This window comes from Acipenser ruthenus, chromosome 1 (assembly GCF_902713425.1).
Source record: "Acipenser ruthenus chromosome 1, fAciRut3.2 maternal haplotype, whole genome shotgun sequence".
Taxonomy (NCBI): Eukaryota; Metazoa; Chordata; class Actinopteri; order Acipenseriformes; family Acipenseridae; genus Acipenser; species Acipenser ruthenus.
The window spans coordinates 89411939-89429983 of NC_081189.1; the positions used below are offsets into that span (position 1 = coordinate 89411939).

At 39.2% G+C, this 18045-nt stretch overlaps 1 protein-coding gene across 3 annotated transcripts in view; it reads left to right on the plus strand.

Annotated features, from left to right (window-relative positions):
* The window catches only part of cfi (complement factor I), a 40638-nt gene extending 25580 nt beyond the window's left edge, over positions 1–15058 (plus strand). Inside the window, exons 8-16 of one of the 3 annotated variants that reach the window (XM_059031791.1) lie at positions 39–65; positions 3009–3035; positions 3932–3955; positions 6691–6717; positions 7242–7360; positions 7752–7855; positions 12662–12942; positions 13134–13235; positions 14641–15058. In XM_059031791.1, coding sequence (XP_058887774.1) covers positions 39–65; positions 3009–3035; positions 3932–3955; positions 6691–6717; positions 7242–7360; positions 7752–7855; positions 12662–12942; positions 13134–13235; positions 14641–14855 — 926 coding nt within the window. In that variant the 3' untranslated portion in view covers positions 14856–15058. The remainder of the gene's footprint in view (positions 1–38; positions 66–3008; positions 3036–3931; positions 3956–6690; positions 6718–7241; positions 7361–7751; positions 7856–12661; positions 12943–13133; positions 13236–14640) is intronic. The other 2 variants (XM_059031798.1, XM_034034568.3) reach the window with 2 other exon arrangements.
* The last annotated feature ends 2987 nt before the right edge of the window (positions 15059–18045 follow it).

Consider the following 18045-nt stretch of genomic DNA (forward strand, 5'->3'; position numbering starts at 1 on the left):
ATCAGTTTTTTACATTTCGATATTTTTTTTTCTTACAGATAATATTCATTCAAGCACAGTAGAAGGTATGTTTTTTTTTTATTATTATTATTTATTTCTTAGCAGACGCCCTTATCCAGGGCGACTTACAATCGCAAGCAAATACATTTCAAGTGTTACAATACAAGTAATACAATAAGAGCATGAAATACAATAATTTTTGTTCAAGTGTGACAAACCACAATTCAATAATACAGCAGATAATAGTGATAGTTACATCAGGATATGATTAAATAGTGATAGTTACATCAGGATATGATTAAGTACAAAATACTACAGGTTAAACACTTGGCAGATTTCAGTATTCTGAAGTACAGGGTTATATGCAGTAAAATAGGGGGCAGATAAGAGCAAAATAAAGCACATTTAAATGAAGGGTGATAGTGTCCCAGGATACAAACAGAGGAGTTCTACAGGTGCTGTTTGAAGAGGTGAGTCTTAAGGAGGCGCCGGAATGTGGTCAGGGACTGGGCAGTCCTGACATCTGTAGGAAGGTCATTCCACCACTGCGGAGCAAGGGTGGAGAAGGAGCGGGCTCTGGAGGCAGGGGAACGTAGCGGAGGTAGAGCCAGTCTTCTAGTGCAGGCGGAGCGGAGAGGTCGAGTGGGGGTGTAGGGAGAGATGAGGGTCTGGAGGTAGCTGGGTGCAGTCTGGTCAAGGCATCTGTAGGCTAGTACAAGAGTCTTGAACTGGATGCGAGCGGTGATCGGGAGCCAGTGGAGTGAGCGGAGTAGTGGAGTAGCGTGGGCGAAGCGAGGCAGAGAGAACACCAGGCGGGCAGCAGAGTTCTGGATGAGCTGGAGCGGACGGGTGGCGGACGCAGGGAGGCCAGCCAGGAGGGAGTTGCAGTAGTCTAGGCGGGAGAGTACCAGGGCCTGGACCAGGAGCTGGGTAGCATAGTTGGTGAGGAAGGGTCGGATTCTTCGGATGTTGCTCAGAAAGAATCGGCAAGTGCGTGCCAGAGTGGAGATGTGCTGGGAATAAGAGAGGCAGGGGTCCAGGGTGACTCCAAGGTTCTTAGCAGAGGAAGATGGAGAGAGTGTGGTAGATTCCAGAGGAACGGAGATAGAGAGATCAGAGGAGGGGGAGGAGGAGGGAAAGAAAAGGAGGTCAGATTTAGAGAGGTTGAGTTTGAGGTGATGCGAGTGCATCCAGGAGGAAATAGCAGGCAGACAGGTAGAGATACGGGAGGAGATGGTGGAGTCAGAGGTGGGGAAGGAGAGGAAAATCTGAGCATCATCAGCATAGAAATGGTATGAGGGGGCCCAGGGAGCGGGTATAGAGAGAGAACAGGAGAGGACCCAAGACTGACCCTTGGGGGACTCCAGTTAAGAGTGGGTGAGGTGTGGAGGTTGCTCCACGCCAGGTTACCTGGAAAGTGCGGTTGGAGAGGTAGGAGGAGAACCAGGCCAGAGCAGTGCCAGAGATCCCCAGGTCAGCAAGAGATGATAGTAGAATAGAGTGATCAACAGTGTCAAAAGCAGCAGAGAGGTCGAGGAGAATTAGGACAGAGGAGAGAGAGGCAGCTCGGGCACACTTTAGTGAGTTGGTGACAGACAGGAGGGCGGTTTCAGTGGACTGAGCAGAGCGGAAGCCAGATTGGAGAGGGTCAAGCAGAGAGTGGTTGGACAGGAAAGCAGAGAGCTGGCGGTGTACAGTCCGCTCGAGGGTTTTGGAGAGGAAGGGTAGGAGGGAGATAGGACGGTAGCTCTGGAGGGAGGTGGGGTCGAGGGTAGGTTTTTTGAGGGGAGTGATAGAGGCTTTTTGAAGGCAGAGGGAAAGATACCAGAAAGTAGAGAGGTGTTGAGGAGGGAGGAGATGAAGGGGAGTAGAGCAGGAGCAGCAGCTTGAAAGAGGTGAGTGGGGAGGGGGTCCAAGGCACACGTGGTGGGTTTGTGACCCTGGAGCAAGAGGGGCAAGAAGGTGGAGAAGGAGGGCGAGTTAGTAGGGGATGTAGTGAGTGTAGGGGTTGGTTAGTAGGGGATGTAGTGGGTGTAGGGGTTGGTGCAGACATTTTTGCAACTAGATATTTAAACTGAATTCCAGAGGTCATTCAACATTACAGTATTATTAAATTAATTTAAAATGTATACTTTGTGAGGGTACTGTACCTTATCTTATTACTTTTTAATAAATCTTATGACATGTATCTTTTACATGTTTTTCTCATTCAGATGTCTCAGTCTTCTTGTAGATCAAGCCATCCACTATCATTCCCCTTTTGAGGTCACTGAATAATTTCTGACAGCACTCTGACATTTTTTTTCTTCTTCATTTTATTTATACTTGACTTGTGTCTTACACCTTGGTTTAAAAACCCATAGCATTTTCTTACCTCCCATTGGAAAAACAGCACAAGTCACTTATTGTTTTGCATTTGATATTTGTATTTTCCCCTTTGTGGGAGGCGCATGTTTGCATGTATTCTACTTCCACACAATAAATACATTTTCCCATTCACTTTGTTGCACGTGGGACTATGGGCCCAATTAAAAAAGCGTTAAGGACTGCTTTAAGGAATGTTTATTAAGGACAATTTTGATTCTCTAAATCCAGTTTGCAGTTCACTAGAATCTTGTAGTATTTTTATTAGTTTATTTAACATTATTCAGCAATATTGTGTCCTTAATTTTTCAAAATGTACCATTGTTTAAATTTAGCACAAAGCACAGTTTAAAAGAATGTTTATGGCCCTACATGTAGGTTCAGATGGAGTCCTTTTAATCGTGTACACCTACACATGTGTATCATCTTTTACCATTGTAACAGTCTTAAGTTATGGGGATAACAACAAACCTAAATTGTACAAAGATCTGACAGCAAACTAGCCTGAAGTACATCCCCAAAGAAACCTCACAAGCAAGCCAATCCCAATACATCATATCAGCATTTTATTTTATTTGTAAATTAATTAATGTTCTGTTTTTTTATTATCAGTTTTTTACATTTCGATATTTTTTCTCTTACAGATAATATTCTTTCAAGCATAGTAGAAGGTATGTTTTTTTATTGTCATGCAGACATTATTGCAACTAGATATTTAAACTGAATTCCAGAAGTCATTCAACATTACAGTATTATTAAATTAATTTAACATTTATGTATACTTTGTGAGGGTACTGTACCTTATCTTATTACTTTTTTAATCTTATGACATGTATCTTTTACATGTTTTTCTCATTCAGATGTCTCAGTCTTCTTGTAGATCAAGCCATCCACTATCATTCCCCTTTTGAGGTCACTGAGATTTGTCTGTATTTTTATATTTTGCTAAATAGTTGAACATAACTCTCAGACAACTAATACAAGTCTGGTGGATAACAATGTAACCATTAACTATCCCCCTTCAAAACCCCTAGTGAATTTAAGAAATACCACATTTGTTACTAGGTAAAAAAAAAAAAAAAAAAAAAAAAAAAACACATTTGCAAGTTTGTAAAATTCACATTTAGAATGGAAAGTTTGACCCGCCCCCCCTCCACCCACCCCAGTTGAGAACCGCTGTTGTAAGATATGTTTATTATTAAAAAGCAAAAAATATTAACGAAAATATAACTACAAATGTGCATGTGCTAGTAATAATAATATAAATGGGTGTAGGGCACCATGGGAATATATAGATGAATGTTTAATAGATGTTAGCATAACAATAAAAAAGACCTTATTGTATTAAAAATAATTCATGTGTATGTTTTACATATTTCCAGAAGCATGTAATCATTTACACACAGCATATTAAGTTATTGACAATAACTGTTTTAGGACAGAATGTTCTATTGAGCACTCTGATAAGGACATTTTGTTTAGTCTAAAAAATAAGCTCTGTAAAATACCATCACGTTTTACCACCATAATGGAGTCACTCTTCTTTTTTTTTTGTTTTGTTACACAGGTGAAAAGAAACTTCCAGTTAAAGGTATTTTTTATTTTTTTAAACCCATCTTGTAATCTAAGCTTATGGTTCTCAGGATCTTCAGTAGTTATAACTGTACTTGCAACAACCAGAAATACATATTGGGATTTTTTTGAAAGCTGTATTGCCATATTACAAAATGGTTTTCAGCAGTGTCAGAAATTATAGAAAAACTTTTACAAATACCTTAATAAGCAATAAGCGAAGACAGAAGTGCACTGTGGTCAAATAATGTATACCTCGAACACATGTTGTTTTTAAAAGAAAAAATAAAACACTATGGGGTAGATGTACTAAGATGGGCCAGTCGCAGCGCAAACATACCACAATTTGCATTTTGGTTACGACAATTCACAAAGTGCACATTTTGTCGTATGTACTAAGAAAACATATGTTCATGAAGAGAGCCGCAATATACTAATTAAAATATTATTTGCATCATCTTAGCAACATCTCTAGCGAGAGTTGTGTGACATTTTTTCAAATAAAATAGCTGCAGCTGAGTTGTGGTTTGCTGCAGCAGAGAGTGCCTGAAGGATAACGTCTATACATGCAAGGGTACAAGAATCAAAATAGCATTGTTTTGTTAAATGTAAATTACGTTTACATTCAATAAGCATTATGTTCCGTCTTCATTTGACCGATTTTAATCCTGTTATATAAAAAAAGAAAGGCAGTTTAATCCCATCAGATTCTACAGTGGGGCCCCAACCTTCACCCCCAAAAAGCTTTTCATAATCATACAGTAGACCCTCGCTAAACTGGACATGTTTGTCCGACATAAGAGGTGTCGGGTTTAAAAACATTACAATGAAATCGCACACACATACATTTACATTTCTCGATGTATTTTAAATATAAATCATTGCGTTGAAATAACACTAATGTGTTTTGGATAGGCTACACATTACATTATGTAAAAATATCAATCTGTACAGTAGGCCTATACAGTATACAGTAGTACAATCAAATGAATACCTGGCACACTTTTTGTACTTTAGCCTATTGGTAACACAAAATAAATCATGCTGCTGCATTGTACACATTGGTTATTTTAAATTGAAACTAAATTATTTTAGGGTTTATTTTATTTTAATTATTATTATTTTTAACTTGGTCTGCTTACTAGTCTAGACAATTAACACACAATAGATCATGGTCCTATACAGATGCTGAGAATGAGCTGGAGAGGTTAGTGACACATGTGTGCAGTCTATTGCTCCCAACATGCTGGAAAAACCAGAAGTGTCATAGAAATTTGTTTTCAAGTCTTGTAAATACACCCTGACTTTAATGAAAATTAAGTACAGTACTTGGGTGTTCGTCTCAAAAATACATTGAGCACAACTAGCAACGCACAAGAAAAAGCGGACTGGGAAATGCCAGCAACAATTGCGACTGTTTAAACATGCATTCAAAAGTTCTTAACAAATTGATGCAATTGTAAGTGTCGCAATTGCCCACAACTTTAGCACATCTCATTGCAATATTTTTGATCCCTTATTTGCATAATCTCCACCCTATTTTTGTGAATTTCCGCAGAAAGGCCCAGAATTACATATTAATTTAAGGCGAAAGTGCAAATAAGAACTGCGACTGCAAAGCATTTGTTAAAATGATGCTAACAGTGTTGCGTTTGTTTAGTACATTTCACACTACACTTCCGACTGGTTTGCATGTGATTTGCAACGATTGCGACGGACGCAAAACTTCAGTACATCTACCCCTATGACTTTTAAATGTACTGTATTCATTTCTATTAGCCTGGTTCATTTGGCTTTAGAGACTGTAAGGAAGCTGGGAGCACTTGCTGAATTCATTTTTAGTTGATGTTTGCAGATGTTCAAACAGCTTACTTACATGTTGCACTTACATACTTTATTAATGTAGGCACAACAGTGAAGTTGTTAGCCCTTTTTTCTTGAGACACCATCACTACATTTACGATTAATTTATTTTTCATGAATAATTTTTATGACAAGCATTAAAACCAATGTGAATGTGAATAATTTCTGACAGCACTCTGACATTTTTTTTCTTCTTCATTTTATTTATACTTGACTTGTGTCTTACACCTTGGTTTAAAAACCCATAGCATTTTCTTACCTCCCATTGGAAAAACAGCACAAGTCACTTATTGTTTTGCATTTGATATTTGTATTTTCCCCTTTGTGGGAGGCGCATGTTTGCATGTATTCTACTTCCACACAATAAATACATTTTCCCATTCACTTTGTTGCACGTGGGACTATGGGCCCAATTAAAAAAGCGTTAAGGACTGCTTTAAGGAATGTTTATTCAGGACAATTTTGATTCTCTAAATCCAGTTTGCAGTTCACTACAATCTTGTAGTATTTTTATTAGTTTATTTAACATTATTCAGCAATATTGTGACCTTAATTTTTCAAAATGTACCATTGTTTAAATTTAGCACAAAGCACAGTTTAAAAGAATGTTTATGGCCCTACATGTAGGTTCAGATGGAGTCCTTTTAATCGTGTACACCTACACATGTGTATCATCTTTTACCATTGTAACAGTCTTAAGTTATGGGGATAACAACAAACCTAAATTGTACAAAGATCTGACAGCAAACTAGCCTGAAGTACATCCCCAAAGAAACCTCACAAGCCAATCCCAATACATCATATCAGCATTTTATTTTATTTGTAAATTAATTTCAATGCTCTGTTTTTTTATTATCAGTTTTTTACATTTCGATATTTTTTTTCTTACAGAAAATGTTCTTTCAAGCATAGTAGAAGGTATGTTTTTTTATTGTCATGCAGACATTATTGCAACTAGATATTTAAACTGAATTCCAGAGGTCATTCAACATTACAGTATTATTAAATTAATTTAACATTTATGTATACTTTGTGAGGGTACTGTACCTTATCTTATTACTTTTTAATAAATCTTATGACATGTATATTTTACATGTTTTTCTCATTCAGATGTCTCAGTCTTCTTGTAGATCAAGCCATCCACTATCATTCCCCTTTTGAGGTCACTGAGATTTGTCTGTATTTTTATATTTTGCTAAATAGTTGAACATAACTCTCAGACAACTAATACAAGTCTAGTGGATAACAATGTAACCATTAACTATCTCCCTTCAAAACCGCCAGTGAATTTAAGAAATACCACATTTGTTGTATGCAGTATTTCATACTCATGGGGGGCAGAGTGTAGCAGAGGAACAGCTTAATGGTTACACTGTGGTGTTGCAGCTGTGCTTGGATGGAAGACATTGAAAAGTGTAAATAAAAGGTTTTTCATTTTTCAGAAACAAAATTAACAAGGAAAAACATTTCTGACCTAACCTGTGGAATCAACACCTTCAGAGAGAGCGACAGTCAAGGGGCAAGAAAGAAACGGCTTCTGGGAGGAAAGGTTGCGCAAAGGGTGAGTAAGATGAGGTTATTAAATAACCTTGAAGGATATATTTCAATGTCATTTTGACTCAGATGAAGCCTATTTATCCTGTCATGACAATACACATTTGATGGTTGCACCTGTTCGTCCAGTGTCTTAGGAGGCTGCAGGCACTTAGTTGCGCCTATGCCTCACAGTGCACCTAAGGAGTGGGTTGTCGCAGTACAAACACACACCTTCTGTGGTACTGCTTACAGTGAAAACTGGCAAGAATTGTCATTATAGATGACTACCCTTGGTTGTGATTTCCTATACCAGGCGAACTTCTATAGCAGATATAAATAATGCCTTTTCAGAATATCATTTTCAGAGAGATGGTTTCCTACAACAGAGTGTAATTGATTTTCCTTTTTATTTGCAGGGTCAGATTCCTTGGCAGATAGCAATCGACGATGAAGGAGAAATAAACTGTGGAGGGATTTATATCGGAGGGTGCTGGGTACTGACTGCAGCCCACTGTGTGAGGTAATCTGGCCTTGTGAACAGGCTGGTTGGAAGAGAATATGACACTTTATTTAATTCATCAAAACCTTTAATGATCCTTCGAAGAATGTTTATATTGTATCAACCTTTGATACATTCAGACCCATTAGTGTTCCTTATGCATAATGGGATAAGAACATAAGAAAGTTTACACACAAGAGGAGGCTATTTGGCCCATCTTGCTCATTTAGTTGTTAGTAGCTTATTGATCCCAGAATCTCATCAAGCAGCTTCTTGAAGGATCTCAGGGTGTCAGCTTCAACAACATTACTAGGGAGTTAATTCCAGACTCCCACACTTCTCTGTGTAAAAAAGTGCCTCTTATTTTCTGTTCTGAATGCCCCTTTATTTAATCTCCATTTGTGACCCTTGGTCCTTGTTTCTTCTTTCAGGTTGAAAAAATCCCCTGGGTCGACTTTGTCAATACCTTTTAGAATTTTGAATGGTTGAATCAGATCACCGCGTAGTCTTCTTTGTTCAATACTGAATAGATTCAATTATTTTAACCTGTCTGCATGTCTTTTAAACCCGGGATAATTCTGGTCGCTCTTCTTTGCACTCTTTCTAGAGCAGCAATATCCTATTTGTAGTGAGATGACCAGAACTGAACACAATATTCTAGATGAGGTCTTACTAATGCATTGTAAAGTTTTACTTCCCATTACTTTCCTTGATTTAAATGCAACACTTTTTACTATATATCTGAGCATTTTGTTGGTCTTTTTTATAGCTTCCCCACATTGCCTTGATGAAGACATTTCTAAGTCAACATAAACTCCTAGGTCTTTTTCATAGATTCCTTTTTCAATTTCAGTATCTCCCATATGATATTTATAATGCACATTTTTATTGCCTGAGTGCAGTACCTTACACTTTTCTCTATTAAATATAATTTGCCATGTGTCTGCCCTGTTCTGAATGCTGTCTTGATCATTCTGAATGACCTTTGCTGCTGCAACAGTGTTTGCCACTCCTCCTATTTTTGTGTCGTCTGCAAATTTAACAAGTTTGCTTACTATACCAGAATCTAAGTCATTAATGTAGATTATTTATTATTAATATTTTGTTTATTTAGCAGACGCCTTTATTCAAGGTGACTTACAGAGACTACGGTGTGCGAACTATGCATCAGCTGCAGAGTCACTTACAATTACGTCTCACCCGAAAGACGGAGCACAAGAAGGTTAAGTGACTTGCTCAGGGTCACACAATGAGTCAGTGGCTGAGGTGGGATTTGAACCGGGGACCTCCTGGTTACAAGCCCTTTTCTTTAACCACTGGACCACACAGCCACAGATTAGGAATAGCAAAGGACCTAATACTGATCCCTGTGGTACACCACTGGTTACCTCGCTCCATTTTGAGGTTTCTCCTCTAATCAGTACTTTCTGTTTTCTACATGTTAACCACTCCCTAATCCATGTGCATGCATTTCCTTGAATCCCTACTGCGTTCAGTTTGATCATGATCTTGGTTAGATAACTTCTTTCATTTCCTTGAGTACTACTGGGAGGATCTCATCTGGCCCAGGGGATTTGTTTATTTTAAGAGCTCCTAGTCCCTTTAACACTTCTGCCTCTGTTATGGATGCGCCACTCAGGGGGCTCCCGAGTGGCGCATCCAGTAAAAGCACTCGCTAGAGTGCAGGATGCGCTGTATAGCCTGGACGTCGCCAGTTCGAGTCCAGGCTATTCCACAGCCGACCATGGACGGGAGCTCCCAGGGGGCGGCGCTCAATTGGCCGAGCGTCGTCCGGGGGAAGGGAGGGTTAGGTCGGCCAGGGTGTCCTCGGCTCACCGCGTACCAGTGACGCCTGTAGTCTGGCCGGGCGCCTGCAGGCTTGCCTGTAAGCTGCCCAGAGCTGCGTTGTCCTCCGACGCTGTAGCTCTGAGACGGCTGCATGGTGAGTTCGTGGTGTGTAAAGAAGCGGGCGGCTGACGGCACACGCTTCAGAGGACAGCGTGTGTTCATCTTCGCCCCTCCCGAGTCAGCGCAGGGGTGGCAGCGGTGAGCTGAGCCTAAAAATAATTGGGCATTTCAAATTGGGGAGAAAATAATAAAAACTAATTGGCAACAACTAAATTTATAAAAATAAAAAAAACTGGATAGGAACAGGTCGACATGTGGGGCATGTTGTCCTTATCCTACTTTGTAAAAACTTGTGAAAAATAATAATTATTTAATATATTTGCTATTTTTTTCTCTTCATCTATGATTTTGCCATTTCTATATCTTAGACATTTTACTTCCTCCTTGAATGTTCTTTTGCTGTTATAATATTGGAAAAAACTTTGGAATTGATTTTAGCTCCCTTGACAATGCTTATTTCTATCTCTCTCTTGGCCTTTCTAACTTCCTTTTTGACTTGTGTTTGCAGTTCCAAGTACTCTTTCTGTTTACTTTGTTCTTGGTCCCTTTTAAACGCTTTGTAAAGTGCCTTTTTTCTCTGAATATTTTTTTTTTAATTGATCTATTAAACCATTTTGGCCATTTTGTTTTAGATTTTGATTTGTCTACTTTTGTGATGTAATTGTTTTGCACCTCTAGTACTACATTTCTGAAAAACAGCCATCCTTTTTCTGTGGATGTTTTCTCTATTTTACTCCAATCTACTTCTGTTAGTCTCTGTTTCATAACTTCATAGTTTGCCTTTTTAAAATTGTAAACTTTAGCTTTAGTTGTTACTTTTGGGGGGTTTATCTAGCACTTCAAATGAGACCAGGTTGTGATCTGAGTTTGCCAATGGTTCTCTAATCTGTGTTTTAGTTATTATGTCTTCGTTATTTGAAAAGACTAAATCAAGGCATGCCTCCCCTCTAGTCGGTGCATTGACAAATTGCGTTAGGAAGCAGTCATTTGTCATTTCTACCATTTCAATTTCGTCTGTGGTGCCCCCCACTGGGTTTTCCCATTTTATACAGGGGAAGTTGAAATCCCCCATTAGTATGGCTTCTCCTTTGCTACACACATTTCTAATGTCATTGTAGAACAGATTATTTTGCTCGGTGTCTGAATTTGGCAGTCTATAGCATGCCCCTATTATTATGCCATTTGAATTTTTGTCCATTGTTGTGACCCATATTGATTCTGTGTTTTTTTTCTTCCAGATTTAACACCTGGGCTTCAAGACTTTTTATATATAGCGCTATCCCTCAGCCTCTTCTGTCCTGCCTGTCTTTCCTATACAGTGTGTACCCACTAATATTATATTCGTCTCCATCACGCTCGGATAACCAAGTTTCTGTAACACCTATCACATCGTAGTTACTTGTTAGTACAGTAGCTTCAAGTTCTAACATTTTGTTTTTGAGACTTCTAGCACTTAGATAAATACATTTAATGGCTGTCTTACCTGAGTTGTTGCCCTTGTTTTGATGTACTCCTTTCTGTTTTTTGTTGATTTCTCCCCCCTTCCTTTCTAGTTTAAATGCTTCTGAACCTCCTCGAGTATCCTTTTTTCGAGTAGATTTGTTCCCTTTTTATTTTATTTAAGTCCATCCTGCCTATATAGATAGTCCTTTTTGTAGAATGTGGTCCAATGTTCAAGGAAGGTGAAGCTTTCCTATGTGCACCACGATTTCAGCCATGCTGAAAACGTGCCGGAAGTATCCCAGAAAATACCACAGTTTTGGTCTTGTCTTTTAAATTTCCTTCTAGCTCTCTGCATTTGTTTTGCAGGGATCTTGGTCTGTCTCTTCCAATGTTGTTTGTACCGATGTGGATGACTAGTACCGGGTCGTCTCCTGTTCATTCTAGAAGCCTGTCCATGCTCTCAGTGATGTGCGTGACAAAGGCTCCTGGAAGGCAGCACACTGTTGTTTTAAGGGGGTCCAGACTGCGCACTGAACTTGCTGTGTTTCTCAATATGGAGTCCCCGACAATCATAACCTTTTTTTTTGCTGCCTGGCCAGCACCGTTTATGGGGTCCTGGATGTTGTTCCTTTCGTTCTCTTGGTACTGGTTTTGACCATCTCAATTTTGAAGTGGGTTAAATTTGTTTGACATTTTGATTTCTGGTGGTTGTGCTTACTATGTTTCTTTCTTTCCCTGTCTCTGCCTATCTGAACCCTACATCCCTGGTGGTTTTCTGTCTGTTAGGGGTGCAAACTTCCAAGAATTTCGGGTGTGCCAGCTCCTCAAACTCCTGTTGCTCTGTTATTTCGTGCAGCGCCTTTTCTAGCACACTTACTCGTTGAAGCAAGTCATGGATCTTGCAGCACTTTACACACACTTGGTTTAGCTCTCCTGGGTTTTCTCAGATTTCCCACATCAGGTGTCACAGATTACTGGCTTGAAGGTCATGGTAATTTTATTTATTTATTTATTTATTTATTTATTTATTTTTTAATTTAAATTTAGTTTCTGCAGCTGTCAACTTGCTTTCAGACTGCTTCTAAACTGCTCTGCACTTTTCACAAAGCACTTCTCCACGTTGTTGCTCTCAGCGCTGTCGCTGTATGAACTGCCTGGCTTTTGTGTGAGTCTGTTTGTGCTTTGTTAGCTCCGCCCCGTCCCCTTGTCTCGGAATGGCGCTGAGTTTTAATCAGCTGGTCTGAGTTTCAGTGGGCGTTGCAGTGACGTGTTCCTGATTGTTTGGAATCTAAAACAAGAAAATATCTGCAAGCGGGACAATCAACGTCTGTTAGCTCTTCAGCTAATCGGCTTTCCTCATTTGTAAAACAACTATAGTACTTCATGAATGATACTGTTATATATATATATATATATATATATATATATATATTCTATATGCATTATTCAGTTGTTTTTCCTTTTCTTTCTTTTCAGACCTAAACCACAACTGTACCGAATCAAAATCGGGGTGTGGAACGCATTGAAAGTTGACAAGGATACAGATTCGATAGCTGTAGAGAAAGTAATAATCCACCCAGATTACAACCCTACAACATACCAGAATGACATTGCTTTGATTGAGATGAAGAATATTTATCACACCAAAGAATGCATTAATCCCAACAAATACATTGCCACAGCATGTGTTCCTTGGTCTGAGTATCTGTTCAAACCTGGAGACAAATGCATTATTTCTGGCTGGGGCCGAGCAAAAGGTAATCAGTTGATATTATTCTCAGATGAATTCAGGATCACCATATTATATATATATATATATGCTTAACCATGCTTTTATATTTAGTTTCAAATAGATAGTGACACCGCAAAGATTCATTCAGATATGGCCCATTTGAAATAAATGTTAAATACCCTTTTCAAGAAGTCATACTTGTGTGTTTTTTTTCAGGATATGAAAGAGTTTATGTTCTTAATTGGGCTCACATCCAAATAATAAAAAACTGTTCGACAATTTATGGCCATAGATACTACGAGGGAATGGAATGTGCAGGTAAGAAGAAATTATGTTTATCTCTGATTATAGGAGTGATGTAAATGTTTCAGCTATTGCAACAAACCAAAATATTTTCATCACAATAAAAGAGGGCCAGAGAAAAAGTTGGTGGCACTAAGAAGAAGAAAATGGATTTGAAATCCATGGTTAGTACTCCTTTAGATTTAGACCATAGTTGTAGCAGGGTACTGTACTTGTATGGCCAGAATTCCATATTGCTGTATACATAATAACCCTTGAAGACATTTGTTTAGCAAAACTGTTCAATGTTGTGTTATTGTGGATAACAGGATTTGGAATCCCAAGAGATTCCACTTGCCATATATTATTTGTTAAACACACAGGGCTGGATTCTCAAAGCTATTTACTCCATTATGTTTGTCTGATGGGGAAACCTCACCCTCCCCCCCCATTTACAATTCTAGAACGAATAAGGAGCAACTCAAGACTACAAGCCCCAGCATCAAATGTCGGAGTGTTTATTTCTGGTTTGATAACTTAATTGGTTGTGTTATTACCACGGATCCTAGTTTTCCGCAATAAATATTCTGCAATTAAAATAAAAGGCTAAAACTGAGTGACCACTCCTCTCTCTGGGCCAGATTATAAGATACACAAAAAATACTATTGAATTACAGGAAGTATTCATTGGTACACTTTCAAATTCAAAGGAATTTACAAGCTCACCAGGGTGCCATCAATCAATAAACATACCATTTTACTTTAAACATTACAAATACGTCTGTGTACTAATAATAAAAAACAAAAAATAGTATTTATATTAGTTTATCTCAAGTTAGTCTTTGTCACCTGGATGGCTATTACCAAACTCATTGGCCCAATCTTTAGGGGTGATTTTTATCGTTTTTCGGCATCTTTAAACAGCTTGTTGAGTAGTAAAAACGCACTAAAGTAAACTGCAGCTACATTTCAGCATGAACGTGACACGAGTGTTTCTCGCTCACCAGAAGTAGTTTTATTGAATAAGTATGTTTACTAAATGTAAAGCAAAATTTTCTGTGTTGATGATTATATATGATACCGTAAGTGTATTGATTTGGTTGTCAAACAACCAAAAAAAGCCTTCCATGTTTCTTGCAAATGTAAATAAAAAAATTCTCCCGACAGCATAGAAAATCAGTGTTTTTCTGCGTTATTCCGCAGCAGACGGATTCCTAGGATCCCTGCTTATTACTGTGTGGAAAATATCATGCTACTGACATTTTGGGATAAACAGCCCTGAGAATTTAGCCCTTTGTGCGTTTTTTTTTTAAGACATTATCTTCATATTGAAGTGGAAATAATTAAGGAATAAATGACATTGTTTTGAGAATGTCTTGCACAGTATCGCTGTTTAATAAAATGTTATATATACCCATTCCTCCCCTCTCTTTTTAACAAGGTACCTATGATGGGTCAGTAGACACTTGCCAAGGGGATTCCGGTGGACCACTGGTGTGCACTCATAATGAAGTGGCCTATGTGTGGGGGATTGTCAGCTGGGGAGAGAAATGTGGAGTCGCCCATTACCCAGGAGTTTACACGAAGGTGGCCCACTACTATGAGTGGATAAGCCACCATGTGGGCAGGGCCAGCATTAGCAAATATAACGTGTAATAGTACACTCTACAGTCACTGTAAACAAATATGTTTGCAATTGCCAATTAAACAGTTGATTGTGTTCTGTTGCATTTACTTACTCTCAAGCCTGCTTATAGTAACCTTTCAAAAAGGCCATTTAAAAGGTGGCTTTTATGATGTACTGCATAATAAATATATATGGGGATGATCTCTATATACTTTGTACTGATGGTGTTTAATACCGGTTTGAGTATACATCATTAGCAGTATTATTTTCACCTGACCTATGAAGAACGTATATACAATAAGTGTTGAGAGATCTAGCATCAAATTGCTTTTTTATGTTTAGTGGGCCTCAGTGATTTAGTATTTTATTTGACCAGATCTTAGAATCTATTTTGCATTCATTCAGATCCATTGACAGAATGACTGCACTGTTCCAAGCAGATGCTGAGCTTGAGCTGAAGAAAGTCCTTCTCTGAATTAAATTGTTCAATTTAGGTTTAAAAGTTAGTTGCCATAATTAACCTTGTTATATAAACAGACTACTTCAAAATGCTGTTGTGGGCTAGTTGTCAATCCTTATTTGTGGAATAACTATAATATGAATGTTCAACAACTTGAGATTTCTCCTCAGCTTTTATTCCAATTTACATGCCATTATTTTTCTCCTAGTTTGCAGTTATGGGGGACGATTCACTTGATATAAAAAGTACATATTCCCACTGAACTAATTTGAATTAGTGTACCGAGATTATGGAAATCAAACATCTAAAAGTGTAAGTCTGTTTAGCGCATTTCTGTCTATAACAATATGTAAAATGTCAGAGAGGATGGAAGTATTTAGATCCTCCATGGTTCAGATAAATTGACTAAACCCCAGAATGTTTAAATTGGCAAGCAAAAAGACTTTTATAAGGCTGTTACTAAAAACAAATACTAACTATTTTGGAATGAAGCTATGTTTGCACTGGTGGATTTTAGAGCGATTCTGAACATTAATTTCACATGCATGAACATTTCCTTAAGAAAACTCAGTAACAGACTTCACTATTGCTTCTGCTTCCTAAAGTGTACAGCTGTGAGTGAGTGTGTTGTATGGCTCATAATGCTGTGGTATGAGTTTCTAAGAAGCCTTCTATGTCTTCTGATAGTACTGAATCAAATGCAGTTGCCCCAAAGGTGAAGCTAGTCCTTCATTATAAAAAACCTGATAGCTGGCTATACAGTGAATGAACTGAAAGGCAAACCACAAGTCTGGGTATTGCTCATGCTATTAACCTTGTAACAGGCATGAGAATAATACTGTAGCAATCTTATTTATTTATTTATTTATTTATTTTTATTTAGTCGTCGCCAATTTTTTACCCCAATTTTCTCCCCAATTTAGTATGCCCAATTATTATCTGTATCCTCGGCTCACTGCTCGCAACCCCCCCGCCGACCTCGGGGAAACGGCGGCTGGAACACGCGTCCTCCGAAACGTGCTCCTGCCAAGCCGTCATTTTTCGCACTGCAGATCCACAGCAATGCCATCAGACCTATAGCGCTGGAGGAGAACACAGATCTGGTGGCTCCACTGCAGAACCACAGGTGTCCTATCAGCCACAGGGGTCGCTGATGCGTGATGAGCCGTGGATTCCCCTGCCGACCTAAGCCCTCCCTACCCTGGCAGCGCTCAGCCAATTGTATGCCGCCCCCTAGAAACTCACGTTCACGGTCGGCTGTGACATAGCCTGGATTCGAACCTGCGATCTCCAGGCTATAGGGCACATCCTGCACTCCGCGTGGAGCGCCTTTACTGGATGCGCCACTCGGGAGCCCCTGTACTGTAGCAATCTTGACAAAGACCCCATCTACCAGGTCAATAAATTAAGCCAGGCACGTACCTCAAGGAAGTTTGCTCTTAATTAGCAGCAATCCCCAGCCTTACAATCAGAGAATCTGGGGAAAGCCCTGCCTCTCTAGAGCAATGTTGCTAACTGAAGACAGCAACACAAAAAAAAGAGAAGGAAGACTTCAATAACAGTGGGCTAAGGGAGCTCAGCTCACTATACAGACTTTCAGACTCGGTCATGGTGAAAACACACATACACACACAAACAACCACCAGACTCTCACATGGCATGCAGACAAACACTGGGGAACACACAAAGGGTGACCAAGAGGGAACATAATCCAACTATTTACAATAAAACCAATACAACAAGAATCCCAGTCTCTTGTGGCAACGATGTACAGTGCCGTGAAAAAGTATTTGCCCCCTGTCTGATTTTCTGCATTTTTGCAAATTTTTCACATTGTATTTGGTTAACAACCAGTAGCAAGGCGGAAACCATTGCTCACTAAGAACATGAATGCTCGTCTCAAGTTTGCCAAAAAGCACGATGATCCTCAAGAGTTCTGGAACAATGTTCCAGAACTCTTGAGGCTTCTAAGAAATTAAAGAGAAAAATACCCCTAGAGTTAAAAGAGGAACTTTTTGGCTGGCATGGGCCCCGTTATGTCTGGCGAAAACCAAACACTGCGTTCCACAGTAAGAACCTCATACCAACGGTCAAGCATGATGGTGGTAGTGTCATGGTTTGGGGATGCTTTGCTGCATCAGGACCTGGACGCCTTGCCATCATTGAAGGAACCATGAATTCTGCTCTGTATCAGAGAATTCTACAGGAGAATGTCAGGCCATCCGTCCGTGAGCTGAAGCTGAAGCGCAGCTGGGTTATGCAGCAAGACAATGATCCGAAACACACAAGCAAGTCTACATCAGAATGGTTGAAGAACAAGAAATTTAAAGGTTTGGAATGGCCTAGTCAATGTCTAGACCTAAAGCCCATTGAAACCCCACCTAAACTCCCCACAGTTCATGCTTGAAAGCCCACAAATGTCACTAAGTTGAAGCAGTTCTGCATGGAGGAGTGGGCAAAAATTCCTCCACGGCACTGTGAGAGACTAATCAATAACTACAGGAAGCATTTGGTTGCAGTTATTGCTGCTAAAGGTGGCGTAACCAGTTATTGAGTCTAAGGGGGGTGATTACTTTTTCACACGGGGGCATTGGGTGTTGCATAACTTTCTTTAATAAATAAATGAAATATGTATCAAATTTTGTGTTATTTGTTCACTCAGGGTCCCTTTTATCTAATATTAGGTTTTGGTTGAAGATCTGATAACATTCAGTGTCAAAAATATGCAAAAATGCAGAAAATCAGACAGGGGGCAAATA